The sequence below is a fragment of the Ranitomeya imitator genome, chromosome 3 (assembly GCF_032444005.1).
Source record: "Ranitomeya imitator isolate aRanImi1 chromosome 3, aRanImi1.pri, whole genome shotgun sequence".
NCBI lineage: Eukaryota > Metazoa > Chordata > Amphibia > Anura > Dendrobatidae > Ranitomeya > Ranitomeya imitator.
In genome coordinates this window covers 99,271,071-99,285,496 of record NC_091284.1, presented here as the reverse complement: position 1 = coordinate 99,285,496, position 14,426 = coordinate 99,271,071, and the positions used below count along the sequence as shown (strand labels likewise).

Genomic DNA, 14,426 nt, shown 5'->3' with positions numbered 1-14,426 from the left:
TTCAGACGGGATTCTTCAGAGCCTGACTTATCAGGATCATGGGAGGTCTTAGCTGTCAGACCCTTGCGATTGGAAAGTTTTCCCCACTCTCTTGGATAGATGGATGACTTTTATACTTGAGAACACCCCTTTAATTGACCTTTATCGAAAAAGACAATTATTCCTTCTAGACCCACCTCACTGAACACATGCATGCTCAGCTCCACTGGAGGCTCTCGCAGGGGAGAACTAATTCCACCCCACATCGGACGTTGAGGGAGACCCGGGACAGCCCTATAGAGATTACAGTCGCTGCTCCGGACCTTTATGGCATGCTCAGTTGGCAGAATGATCGTCATCCCTGCACTCTCCTGCCCCCATAGAACACATAGGAGCCTGCCTGTGGTTTGGTTTTTCTCCCAGGACACAATACGATACTGACCCAAGCTGCAGGAAGCATTAACCAGTTCAGGTTAGGGCCATTTTCCACCAATCCTCACCAGGCAAACTTTTGGGTATTATCATACATCATTCCAATAGTCAAATTATTTTTTCAGGATACATGGGCTTCATTTTCATGTCATTTTAGATTTTATTTACTATTTTTTCTGACCCGAAAGGCCCTCTAAACACATTTTAAAAATGGAGCTCTCTTTTTTTGTAGAAATTATATATTGGACTTTTTTTGGTGGAGTGGGGCTAGAAATAGTAATTCAGACTGGCAGTGTCTTTTCAATTTTCTTTTTGTTTTTTACGCTTTCATTTATTTCACACACGGTGCCCCACAAAAAGACCTTTAGGAACATGTTAGCATATAAATAAATTTACTTTATTGATGACTTCCCATATAACTGGGGCTGGTATATTAGCCCCAGAAATTTCAGGCTCCATGGCTAGATGACTGGGGATTCCCAGTATCTGCTGCTCACTCCCTACACACATGACCGCTGGTATACACATAGCTGTATGTGAGCACGATGGAGAAGGCAAACATGTTTATCTACTCTGGGAGAAGTCTGGCTGTGTCTGACAGAAGCCATTCCCTTCCCCTACAATCTTGTGCAAGCTGCTTACATTGCACTGACGTTTTACATCATCAGTGCAGAGTAAAGAGTGGACTAGCCACACGTTTATAGCCTAAGGGTGGGTCTGGAAGTAGTTAATACAAGCTATAATGAGATTGAAAGTCATAAGAGTCAGCCTTCTAAAGAGTACAGAAGAAAACTAAAAACCACATAGAAATAAAAATACATAATGAGGGTGTTCTACAAAGCAATTGGAGTTCATATTTGCCAACTATATAAGTAAAGGCTCAAAGGGAGAGCTTCCAATTCAAGTCCACTTTTTCCCACTGCAGAATCACAACTCAGGAAACCTTTGACACGCTGCACACAAGAGACCTGACCCGGGTCTTCATGCTGCAGTTCCCACAGCGCAGCAGTTCCCACAGCGCAGCAGTTCCCACAGCGCAGCAGTTCCCACAGCGCAGCAGTTCCCACAGCGCAGCAGTTCCCACAGCGCAGCAGTTCCCACAGCGCAGCAGTTCCCACAGCGCAGCAGTTCCCACAGCGCAGCAGATCCCTGAAGATTATTTCCAAAGTATGACTGAGTGCTGTGGACTGTAATTTTTACACAGATCAGCAATGCTTCTGTTAAAATGGGTTTTGAGCAAAATTATTTGCATCACTCAGTGGCCGTGTCAGTGGCTGCTGGAAGAGCTGTGCGAACTTGTCACTACACCTCGGCCATGCTTCATTAGTAAGTCCCAGGACACCATAGGGCCTATGAATAAGAAAGGCGCTCAGGAGGCTGGCAGATAAAGTTCATAGCACTCTGATCCACTGCCACGTTTTGCTCAACTCTAGTTAAAGGGATTGTAAACCTGACTGCATTTTCCGCAAGCCCTGCAGCTCGCCAAAATTCTATCAGCATGAAATGTACACGCCATTAGGAATCAAGGACCGCCGCTGGAACTGACAAGCAGATTTGTGGCCGCACGTAATTTTCCCAGCTAAGCTGCAGCGCTTGCTTACAATTCACTCGGGTAGACAAGCCATTTTAAACCGTATCTGAGTGTTTGGGAATTTCAAGAAGACCTCTTATCACAAACGTTGCCCTTTATAGCAGAAACTATTCTGGTAATATCAAGTCAACTGAATACTCAGAATGGAGTTGGCAGAGAGCTTTGCACTAGTGCCAATGACAATATGGCAGGCCTTCTGCTTGTCTCACTCACACACACAAAAAAGTGCTAACTGTTCAAGAAAAGTAGTCCTGGAGAATCCTTTCCAGAAACGCTGATCATGTAGGAAAATTATGCTTGGCAAGTCTTCAGCTTACGCGGTTTGGCAGCGCACATGTACAGCAGTGCCAGATGCGGATGGCTCTGGCGCAGGAGCCTATGTCCGCTGTAATATACATTCAACATCCATCTAAGAAGACCACAATTAAAGATTACCTAGAAGCCTCCATGTGGTCTGACAGCCCAATGGCCCCTAAGGTGTGCCATGCTTATGTGACCAAGACCTTGCTGTAATCCTACCACCATTTTGAAATTTTCCAACTATGTTCAAAACCTTGTAAATCATTACAAGCATATAAGAGACCCCCAAATGTGGGTGCCGCAACAAGATCACCTACCTGTGGGAGGAGCTGCTACACAAAGCCTGGACGCACTGGAGGCCGCAGAAGCGAGGTCACCGCCAGCTGCCTGTGGAGGTGTAAGTGCCCGGGTGCCAGAGAGTGGTGACCCAACAGGTCTGGAATCGTGCTGACTGAGTGGAGGAGCAGGTTGTGTTTGGGTAGGTTTCCATGACAAAGTGCTAGTAAGCTCAGGACTGGTGCAAGAATTAGGAGGGGTAAGGGCAGGACCTGGAAGCCTCTGGGTGCAGTGCGCAGGTCCCGTCGTTCCTTCACTCTTCGTTACGTGATTTGGGAGAGCAACTGTTGTGGGAGGAGTGCCTGACCGAGGCCTTGCTTGTCTCTGAGAAAGTACAGAAATGCCAGGGCTAGTTGCAGACAGCCTTTGATGGTCATGTAACTGTTCCGTGGGGCTTGGGCTAATATAAGCATGAGGCCCATTAGATTTGGACTCCGATACAGCAGGTCCATTGGAAGTTCCACTGCCGGCTGAGGGATGTGGTTTCGCCACAAAAGCAGCATCATCTTCCAACGCTGTAGACTGACTGCTCGGACACAGTCCTAAAGATGGAGAAAACTGAGGCTTGCCATCAGCGTGCTGGTGAGAGTTGGCCAAGGAACCATCAGGCGATAGGGCTGGTTTCACATCCAACGAGTCGCCGTCCTCTGATCCCCAGCTTGGCATCTGCTTAGCAGACAAGTATTTCAATATGCTGCACTGAAGTGCAACCACACTACGGAGCCACTGAGGAGTCAAAACAAAACCCAAAGAGATGAGGATTAAAACTAGGAAGACATCTCCCACCCGACACCTCGGGGTACAACATTACATGCAGAATGGAAAATGAAGCCATTTGTGGCTTTAAGTGTTCTGGCAATGAAAATTTAGGGCATCATAAAGAGTGTTAGCATCTACCTATATGTGGACAATTACCCCATAGTGACAATTAAAAATAAAACAAGTCCAGAAAGAATAATTATAAAAGAAAATGCTCCCAATATGCAATCCATACTCCAGATTACCAAAGTAACATGAAACATCCTTTTTGCCATTTTTGACCTCGTGATGGGTAGGGAAGTGCAGGGTGGAGGCTACTAACCTCTTGTTGCTCTGCTTGGTTCGCTAAGTGCTCAGAGTGCAGGAGGTGCTTTTGGGACTCATCCGGTACACCATTGCAGATTAGCTCCCCATCACGTATCCCTGCAGGGGGCAGTAACTCTGGAGGGGATTGATACTGGGCCTTGATCGCTTCAGGAACCTGATGAGAAGCATTTAAGAAAATCAGAACCAGAAATTACATTGTAAACCATTTTAAAACCAGCGATCGCCTAGAACACTCAGAAGTGTTGAATCATGTAGAAATCCTTTATCTGTTATGCCACAATATTCCGCCCAATAATCCATAGAAAATAATATTTCCCCTTTAAAATCTTAATCTTTGGGAAATGCTTTTCGTTGTTCGCACCTTGACTGTGTTTTTCTTGGCGGCTGGCAGCAGCCTCCGGGTTGGGGGATATATTTTATGGATGCGGCTCAGAAAGTCCAGCTTTACCGCGTGCTGTGAAATGCCATCCTGGAAGCGGTCAAACACCTGGCATCGATTACTCAGGGTCATACTCTTCTGGTTTAGCTGGAAGACACACAATGGCATTATACTACAGACTAAAATGCTGCATTAAAAAGAAAATATATATAAAAAAAATGAAAATCAGGAAACAATTTTGAAGGCAATTTGAATAAAGAATTGGAAGGGCAAAGACCATGAACCATTTACCTAACAAACCTTAGTTTCGTAGTTATCCAGCATGAAAGGCGCTATTGGGGGCACATACTTTATACAATCTTTCTAAATGGAATACATGGTCACCTGTGTCCAGCAGACAATCACTCACCACGATGTGCTCAATGTGGTTGGGACACATCCAGCGGCCGGTCGGCATGGCAGTAAGAGGGGGGTCTAAGCAGTCCATATGGAACAAGAGCGGGCAGTAGTCACACTGAATAAGTGGTGCCACCCGACAGCTCCTAGCAGGGAAATGACAGAAGGGAATCAGACATGGGAAGCAGCAGCTGGTGTACATATAATTACATAGGACCACATAGTTCCATAATATTGCAGAAAAGCAGCTGTTGGATCAGGGTAGATCCCACTAATCCACAGAACGGTGGAGATTAAGATTACGGTATGTCTGTGCTTGAACCATACAGATGCATAGACCTTAAAAGGGGTGGTCCCAAGTCTAAAGTAATTTTCAATCAAAATCCCTATCCATTTAATGCCATAATCTAAATTATTTTCTAATACACTAATGTGAATTAAACATTCCTTATCCTTCCCTAACTGCTTTTCTATTTTTTTCCACTTTTTGATCATGCGGTTTGAGAATCCCAGTGCATGCTTGGATACTCAAATGAAGCATCATCAGAGGGGCAGAGGCTGTTTTCACTGAAGAAGACCTGCCCCCTTCCGGAAACTAAGTGTCATGACGCAAATGACGTATTCTGACAAGGCGCTCTCCTGCCGGCTCGTTACTGTCAATCTGATCCCACAACAGAGCGTGCACTGTCATTGTGCACATCACACAGCATGCATGGTCTAGCCCAGGCCCTGAAACGAAGCATCACGACGCAGATGGCTTCACTAGTTTTTGCACGGCAGGTATTCTTACAATGCGCTCTCTTGCCAGCTCGTCACTGCTGATCTGATCCCACAACAGAGTGCACGGTCATTGTGCACATTGCATAGCATGCAGGGACTAGACCAGCCACTGAAAGGGAAAAGGCTGTGGCACTGATTGCAGCCTACGCCCCTTGAAGACACTTCGTTGGAGTATCCCAGCACTTGCTGGGATTCTCAATCTAATATTATAAAAAAGGAAGTGAAAAAAAAGCAGTTAGATAGTGTAGTTAGGGAATTTTGCACTCAAGCATATTAGAAAAGAGTTTAGATTATGGCACTATATAGATAGGGATTCAGGATGAAAATGACTTTGGACACTGGACCTTTAAAGGAAGAGACTGTGTGCGGTCTGTCCTCTTAAGCACATCATAAGATCCCAGACCTTTAGTTACGATTCATACCTGCTACAAGTGAAGCAGACTTTAACTGGTAAAGGCACCAAGCCATTGTGATCCAATTCATGCTGTGCTTTCTTCACATTTTTCCCTGTCATTTCTTCTTTCCTACGACGCTTGCTGGTGCCTGCAGAACAATTGGTAGCACACTGTGTAACCAAAAACTGTGCAAGCAACTTCATAGCAAGAAGACATACAAGAAGTGAACAAACAAAGACTGGATATTATGGCACATGCGGCACTTGTGAATGCCCATGGGCGCTGACCTGGAAGTGCGGTGGTGCAGGTAAGTTCATTAGGCAGCTGAAACTGGGTCGGGTTTCGTTCCATGGCTGCAGCAATAAGCAACTGAAATGGTCTCTTGAGTTGAGAATGACTGTACTCAGAATCGACAGGAGGCTCCTCGTCCACATCGATCATGTCCTCATCCATGTCATTTTGTTCAGAGTTGGGCGTATCGGTGCTGACACTAGATGTTGGCGTGCCCGGGCGGCTTACTCTTCTCTCTAACATCCGCGCTTGGGCAAGGGCTCGAAAGCTGCCAGCAGCTCTTTCAGAAAAGTCCATGTCACTGGTCGGTGACACTGTCCTTCTCCCATATCTGTCAAATAAGCCGTTCACTTGCCCAAGCTCCTTCTTACGCTCACGTTTCTGCAAAGACAGAAATCCCGTTACTGAGGTTTGCATGTTGCAGTAAGAATATAACATGGAGATCGCTTTGAGGACTGGAACGTCTATATGCAGAAATCAGTGACATTTAAGAGCCAGTAGATCATCGGGCACTCCAGTCCTATATGGACAAGTATGATTTCTTTCCAGGGAACACTAGGATTTGCAGCCAGATTATACATTGTGCAGGAAGAGGGGTTTTATCTGAAGACGTGGAAGGAAAACAGTCTGGCATTTGTTAGACTAAGTTTGGGCATGCAGCCAATGGCCGCCACTGCACAACACAGCCACTCTCTGAAACCCCTCTGTCCATGCCCGATCCAAACGAGGAAGGAAATCTCAATGCACAAGACCCACCTGCTGCATGCCCAGAAATACAGAAAGCCTATAACACAATACCTTCCTACGTATGGTGCAGCGATGACACATCCACTCTCCAGGGGGCAGCATCTCCTCGCTCAGGGGAGGGTTGCTAAAAGAGAAAAAAAGGGGGGAAAAAAAAACAACAATTAACATCTAAAAGAGTGCACCGTGTATTCCTACACATCACTGATTATTTGCATCATCCATGTGAACTGAAAAAATAATTATGTGACCATTAAGAATATCGGCCAATAATAACATATTAAACAAAAACATATTTCGGATCTGATCTTTCGAAATGCAAATTAAGCCGATCTTTAAAAAGCGTAAAAAGAAAATAAGTGATTGAAATGGCAAAAATCACTATTCCCCCTCACCCCCAGTTGCCAAAAAAATAATACAACTGCAATAGAAAAATACCAAAACAAATCTATCCCAAAATGGTATGAACATCAGCTTGCGTCACAAAAAAAAAAAGAAAGAAATCCCAGCATTTGCACAGCTGCACTGAAGATGAAAACGCGACAATTTTTTTTGTTCATGCACAATTTTTTTTTTTAAATAACTGCAAATTTGTTATTGCCATAATTGTACTGACCTGCAGAAACAATGTCATTTTATACTGTATAACGAAAAATAAACTACCCACCCCAAAATAAAAACAATAGCAGAACTGTGTATTTCTCCCCCCCCACCCCCCACACAATTTTAGGCTGTGTGCACGTTCAGGATTTTTTGCACTTTTTCGCTATAAAAATGCGAAAAAACCCCACATTATGCATCCCATCATTTATAATGCATTATGCAATTTTCGTGCATATGTTGAGTTTTTTTTCCACGAAAAAAAACGCATTGCGGTAAAAAACACAGCATGTTCATTAATTTTGTGGATTTTTTGCGGATTTCCCACTATAGTATTGCATTGGGAACCTCCGGGGAAAAAGAAGCAAAAAAAAAAAAAAAAAAAAGAGAGCAAAAAAACGCATGCGGATTTCTTGCAGAAAATGTCCGCTTTTGTTCAGGAAATTTCTGCAAGAAATCCTGACGTGTGCACATAGCCTTACAGTTCTTGTAATTTTTTTTTCTCTCGTTTTTCTGTACATAGCATGTTAAAATGGATGGTGTTATTCAAAAGTACAACTTGCCCTGCAAAAACATGCCCTCATATGGCTATATTGAATGGAAAAGCAGAAAAGAAAAAAAAAAGTTGTGGCGCTTGGAAGAAAGCGAGGAAAAAACTAAAGTGCAAAAACGAAAAATCGTCGGGTTCTTAAGAGGTTAAAGATTAATTTCAGCTGCAATTCTAATCACCGGCACTCCCTTCTCTGCGCACCAGCGGCTGGACCTCCACATATAAATACACGTATATCTGCGCTCTACAGACAGAAGCTGCACATGTCGGAGGCCGCCACATGACACAATGATTCTTCAGACATTTTTTATCTTACTATGCCAAGAACAATCTTTGGGGTACGTTCACACAGAAACTGTGTGTCGATGAGTTGGAAGTGGATTGTGCTTCCAAAAATCAAAACACCCTGTGAATAAGTGTCCCGTTGCTTCCAATAGTAACACTCAAATTTTGAAGCATGTTCCGGCTTTTTTTTTTTTTCCTTCAAAATTCTCATCCAAATTCTGTGTGTGAACATATCCTGAGAGCTCGGCCAAATGCTGCAGTTGTGACGTCGTTATCAAAGTTGTAGTCACAGATGTGAGGCTTTTTTAACGACAGAATTGCCCAAATTTAGTCAGTCATTCTCAAACAGCAGTTCCCGGCCAGATTACTGCGAGGTAATATCACAGACCACCATACTTCAGGCGAGAGGACGGATTGAGGCCATGTTCACGTCCACATCAGGAGCCACCATCACAGGTCCTGGCATTCTGCACGGCTTTGTTCAGTAATATGCCAGGCCCCATGATGGTCAACATGCATCAATCTCAATTAGAAGAATATGATGATTTTGGTATTTGGGATCTTTTACGCCTACAACGTGAGGTTTTGCAGGGGAGATATTTAGCAATAATGGGAACATCCTACACCTACATCACATTGAATTACTTTTGAACTTACTTTTGATCGCCCGTTATTGCATTTTAATACAATGTCGCGGCGACAAAAAAAACAAAACAACAATTTTGGTGTTTCGCATTTTTTTTTCTCGCTACGCCGTTTAGCGATCAGGTTAATCCTTTTTTTTATTGATAGATCGGGCGATTCTGAACGCAGCGATGCCAAATATGTGTATATTTTATTTTATTTTTATTGTTTTATTTTGAATGGGGCGAAAGGGGGGTGATTTAAACATTTATTTATTTTTTTTAAACTTTTCGGCTCTGCTAAATAGGAGCGATTCATAGATCGCTCCTATGTAGCTGAATTACAGGCTTGCTATGAGCACCGACCACAGGGTGGCGCTCACAGCAAGCCAGCATCAGCAACCATAGAGGTCTCAAGGAGATCTATGGTTACTATGTCGACGCATTGCTGACCCCCGATCATGTGACGCATTTCCGGCCAGAAGCGGTAGTTAAATGCCGCTGTCAGCGTTTGACAGCGGCATTTAACTCGTTAATAGCGGCGGGTGGATCGCGATTCCACTCGCCGCTATTGCGCGCACATGTCAGCTGCTCAAAACAGCTGACATGTCGCGGCTTTGATGTGGGCTCACCGCCGGAGCCCTGCATCAAAGCAGGGGATCTGACCTTGGACGTACTATCCCGTCCGAGGTCAGAAAGGGGTTAATGACCGGGCCAATTTTTACAATTCTGACCACTGTCCCTTTATGAGGTTATAATTCTGGAACGCTTCAGTGTTTCCCACTGATTCTGAGACAGCTTTTTCGTGACATATTGTACTTCATTTGTTAGTAGTAAAATTTCTTCTATATAACCTGCGTTTATTTATGAAAAAAGCGGAAATTTGGCAAACATTAAGAAAATGTAGTAATTTTTGAAACTTTTGATTTGTGTACACTAAAATCAGAGAGTTGTATCACACAAAATAGTTAATAAATAACATTTCCAACATGTCTACTTTACATCAGCACAATTTTGGAAACAATTTTTTTGTTAGGACGTTATAAGGGTTAAAAGTTGACCAGCGATCTCATTTTTCCAACAAAATTTACAAAACCTTTTTTTTTTTTATCAGTAGCTGCTGCATTTCCCACCCTAGGCTTATACTCGAGTGAATACGTTTTCCCAATTTTTTAGTGGTAAAATTAGGGTGGGGTCGGCTTATGCTCGAGTTTATACAGTATACAGTGTGTCCGTAACGTCATGGTACACTTTTGACCAGTCACAGGATCTATTTGTAGTTTACATTTTGGCGCCCTTTCTCTGGCCCAATCATATCAGACCTGTTCATGAAGAGAGATAACAAGAACCAATCAAACAACACAAACTCATTTAAGCTGTTGCTGAGCCCCCAGTCAGATTAACCCCTGATAAACTTAACTCCAATTAATACACTGCCAGGTCTGTGACATCATGCAACCACAAGCTTATGCCAGCTGTGTGGTTTTCCATGACAGTTCAGATGTGGACGGTACAGAGGAAAGTTCAGTGTGTTCTGTGGCTCACTAAATTCGAATCCGTGACCAAAGTGCTACGTGAATATCGGCGCATTGATAACAAAGCTCCACCACATAGGAATAACATTACTTGGTGGGATAAGCAGTTGAAGGAAACCGGCAGTTTGGTGGAGAAACCCCGTTCTGGTAGGCCATCAGTCAGTGACGAGTCTGTAGAGGCTATACGGGATAGCTACCTAAGGAGCCCTAATTAATCTGTGCATGCGTATGCGCGACAATTACACCTAAGCAAGACTACAGTTCATAAGGTGTAAAGAAACGTCTCTGTGTTACAGGGTACAAATTGCAGATGTTGCAACCTATCAAACTGGTGGATAGACCCAAACGTTTAGCGATGAGGTGACCTTCCATATCTGTGGACATGTTCATCGCCATAACATCTGAATATGGGATGCTGAACATCCTCATGCCTAAGTGGAGTACGAACGCAACACCCCTAAAGTGAACATGTGGCCTGATGCATGATAAAGTGATTGCTCCGCAAAAAAAACGGGCTTGTCTGTGACGGCAAACCCGTATCCTGAAATGTTGGAATTGTATGCAGTACCACAATTTCCAGAAGGTGTCATCTGTCAACAGGATGGCGCTCCTCCACCATTGTTTGTGAATTTCTGGATAGAACATTCCCCCAGCTGTGGATAGGCAGGGGTTCTGTCAAGCCATGGCCACCACGATCCTCGGGTCTGACGCCCTTAGACTTTTAGTTTTGGGGTTATGTGAAGCAACGTGTACATTGAACATATCAAAGACATTGATCACTTAAAACAGAGAATCACAGACGTTACTCTTTCTGTTACACCAGACGTCCTTACCCGTGTGTGGCAAGAACTTCACTATCGTTTGGATATGTGTAGGGCAACAAATGGAGCCCACATTGAACTGCACTGAATAGATATGAAACTAGGAGAGATTTTCTTTTATTTGGAGCAGATCTCGCTTTTCTATCGCTTTTTGGTTGCTTTCCAGTGACTGGTCAAAAGTGCACCATGACTTTACGGACACACTGTATATTAATTTCCCACCTATAAGAACATGTAACATATATTCACACTGATAAGAACCTGAACCTTCAGTTCACACGTGACATGTTTTCTGCAGAAGTACATAGTAAAGTGTAAAATCCTGAGTTATTATTCATTTAAGGACGAGAGAATACACACACGCACGTGTGTGCTCTTAAAGCGTGTATTTTGTAACCATGACTACACAGTAAGATTACATAAGGCTAGTAAGACCAAGCAACTATGCGGTTTACTGGTTATTGAAAATCACGTACAGCCCGAAAAATGGAGTTTTGTTTTTTTAAGTTGTAGTTACGGTTAACTAAGGTGGCTGGCCACCTCTGCAGTCAATCAGCTGTTGCTCGTCTCAAACAATTAGAACAGCACTTACAAGCTTTTTGCTATAGTACTGGTAAGCGCTGCCCTGAAGCTGGCATTACTGCTGGATCTGGCCAGCCTCAGTGCATAGAGAAGAGCAAAGTCTGAACCAGGAGTGCCGCCATGCTGTTGGTCCAAACTGTCAATTTTCACGAGTTTACGGACCCCTGGCAAGCAAGAAGATGGCAATTGCTTCTGAAAAGTTAACTTCAGACAAAACTCAAGTTTGCCATGAACCTTAAATGGCTGTTGAGTATTCTTTCAACCCTCCCATAGACAAGCACCCCCAGCTTGACCAGGCGTGCATGTGTTCTCATTGAACAAAGGATTAGGTCTCAGCCAGACGTGGCTTGTGGAAGCTTATCTATAGTGGGGAAAAAATTTGTATGTTGGAATCCAAGTTTTGTGTGCCATCGGGGACGTGTCTGGACACCCCTATACACATGAGTAGGTGGGCCGAAGTCAGACACTCCCACACATACTACATTGTCAGCAGCGTTAATCTAATACCAATGGGTGCGCCAAACACTAGTGTAAAGATCTGAAAGAAGATGCCTGAGGGAGTCTCATAGCCAGAAACGTTAGAGGGATCAGCCACAAGTAATGTAGTAGAAGAGACGTTCCTTTTATTTTCTCCAGAAACAAGTAATAGCTTTCCTAAACATTTATACAGAATCTCTCTAGAAAGGAGGAGCATTACCCAGTCTAGAGGGCTGGATGACGAAGAACTGGAGACAAAGAAAGGAGAAGTCTGGAACATGTCTGTAGACAGGAGAACAAAGCCCGCATACCTCACTTCATTCCAAGAGATCGAGACCAAAGAACAACGTAACCATCATCTCAGGAGTCCGAGCACATACCATCCCCTCAATACTTGCCCATACAAACGCCCTGCACCCTCTTAGCCTGACTGCATAGATGCTGAAGTCCCAAGTTTTATGTAATGAAGGGCAATCGTAAGTACATCCCCCAAACCCATCGGAAATTTGTGTTATGAGAAAAGCTATGTCCAACTCGGCAGTGAAAAATGGTGATAAGGAAAGATCCCAAAGTTTACACAACGGGTGGGATCTGCAGATCGTCACATGAACACGACGTGTGTATCTCCCGGGATGCAATGCCTGCACACCAAACGGCACGTAGGCGGGCGTAATGGGCTGTGCAATATTCTGCAGAAAATCACCAGGAGCATCCGGAGACTTGACAAAGGTTTCCTGTCGCTCGCTGCCATTATGCCCAAAGACTGGAGATGAATGGCAACACCCCAAAAGGTGCTCTCCCTGTAATTCCAAAGCGATTACAAGATCAGCTTCACAACCGTATGAAGATTAACATTTTTTCCTGGTTTAATCTTCTGCAGGTTTCTTAGAAACCGCAATATGGAAAATATTACCAGCTTGTAAACATTTCTCATGGTTATGGTGCAAGCATACAAACAGGCAGACATTCTTCCTAGAGCTCCCGGGAAGACATTACATGCTACCCATGAAGCTGCTCTTTATTTGCCCCAGCTCTATGGAGGGAATACCCATTTATAAGGCATATGGACCTTGCACGTCCGAGACAAGCCCACCACAGCACAGCTCCATTTATAACCTTTTTATCTGGGGTCTTACTGGTGACAGCAAAATGTCCTGGAGGTGGCAATGTCACGAGTAAAGGGCATATAAATCTGATGGTCTTGTGACTGGAGGACGTCCCTGCCCACTAGTAACCAGGGCTGTGGAGTCGGAGCCCATTTTGGTGAAGTCAAAGTCGGTGTCATGAAATTGAGGAGTCAGAGTCCGAGGTTTGGCTTACCAACTCCACAGCCCTGCTAGTAACTATGGACTACATTGCACTTTGCTGTACCTGCTTGTTATATGAACCAATCAGATTCAGGCACATACATCAAATGTATAAATTGGCCCATATTCATCCAACGGTGGGTCTATATCAGACTGGGATACTTTTTTTCTCTGGTACTATTCCAAGTAGAGGCATCCTACATAATATTCCCACAATATAGAGGTTCCGAACAACAGGAGCACATGCCGATACAGTATCATCCATTGAAGATGTACGTCAGGAAAACATCCTCATGTACAGTCTGAAAGACACTGAAAAATATAAAAACAACATGGCCCGACAGTCTACAGGAGAAATCTATCAGAAGATCACATTGATGGAGTCCATCTCAGAACAAAGGGCCCTACACAGTCTGAAGTCTTTGTTTTAAATATAGCTTTCTGTGAATTGAAATCTGACAACAAAGAGCTATTGATCTGAATGACAGGTTGTCTACCATGTTGTCAGACGTCCAAAGCCGAAATCCAAGGAGTCTGAGCTCTATGGAGTCTTCATTCTAGAAATCAGTGCGGGTCCACAGCCCCAGCCTTCACCAACCAGATAGCATCACATGTACCCAAAGACTGTTAATATTGATGGCCTATTCTTCAGGGCGAGAAAACAATGCTGGCCATCCTCACCGATGAGCTGTGATGTGCCCTTTTCATCTACTGTCAGTTTACGATATTATGGCTTTCTACAGCTCAGTCCTATTCAAGCAACTAGAGCCGAACTGTAATACTGAACACAACGACCACAAACTAAACAGCGGTACCTAAAATAAAAGAGCGCAGTGGTGGAAGGTTAGAAAGACCCCCAACATTTTCAGACAGATTACCTATCCTAAGAGAGCACTTACACTGCCTGATCATAGTGAATGAGCTACTTTAGGAATAG

General features: G+C 43.9%; 1 protein-coding gene across 1 annotated transcript in view; it reads right to left on the bottom strand.

Annotated features, from left to right (window-relative positions):
- The window catches only part of PHF12 (PHD finger protein 12), a 50,833-nt gene that overhangs the window by 18,615 nt on the left and 17,792 nt on the right, over positions 1–14,426 (bottom strand). Inside the window, exons 3-9 of the mRNA XM_069761207.1 lie at positions 6,764–6,836; positions 5,962–6,346; positions 5,702–5,822; positions 4,513–4,645; positions 4,086–4,250; positions 3,720–3,878; positions 2,620–3,364 (exon numbers count right to left, since the gene is read on the bottom strand). Of these exons, the coding sequence (XP_069617308.1) occupies positions 2,620–3,364; positions 3,720–3,878; positions 4,086–4,250; positions 4,513–4,645; positions 5,702–5,822; positions 5,962–6,346; positions 6,764–6,836 (1,781 nt within the window). The remainder of the gene's footprint in view (positions 1–2,619; positions 3,365–3,719; positions 3,879–4,085; positions 4,251–4,512; positions 4,646–5,701; positions 5,823–5,961; positions 6,347–6,763; positions 6,837–14,426) is intronic.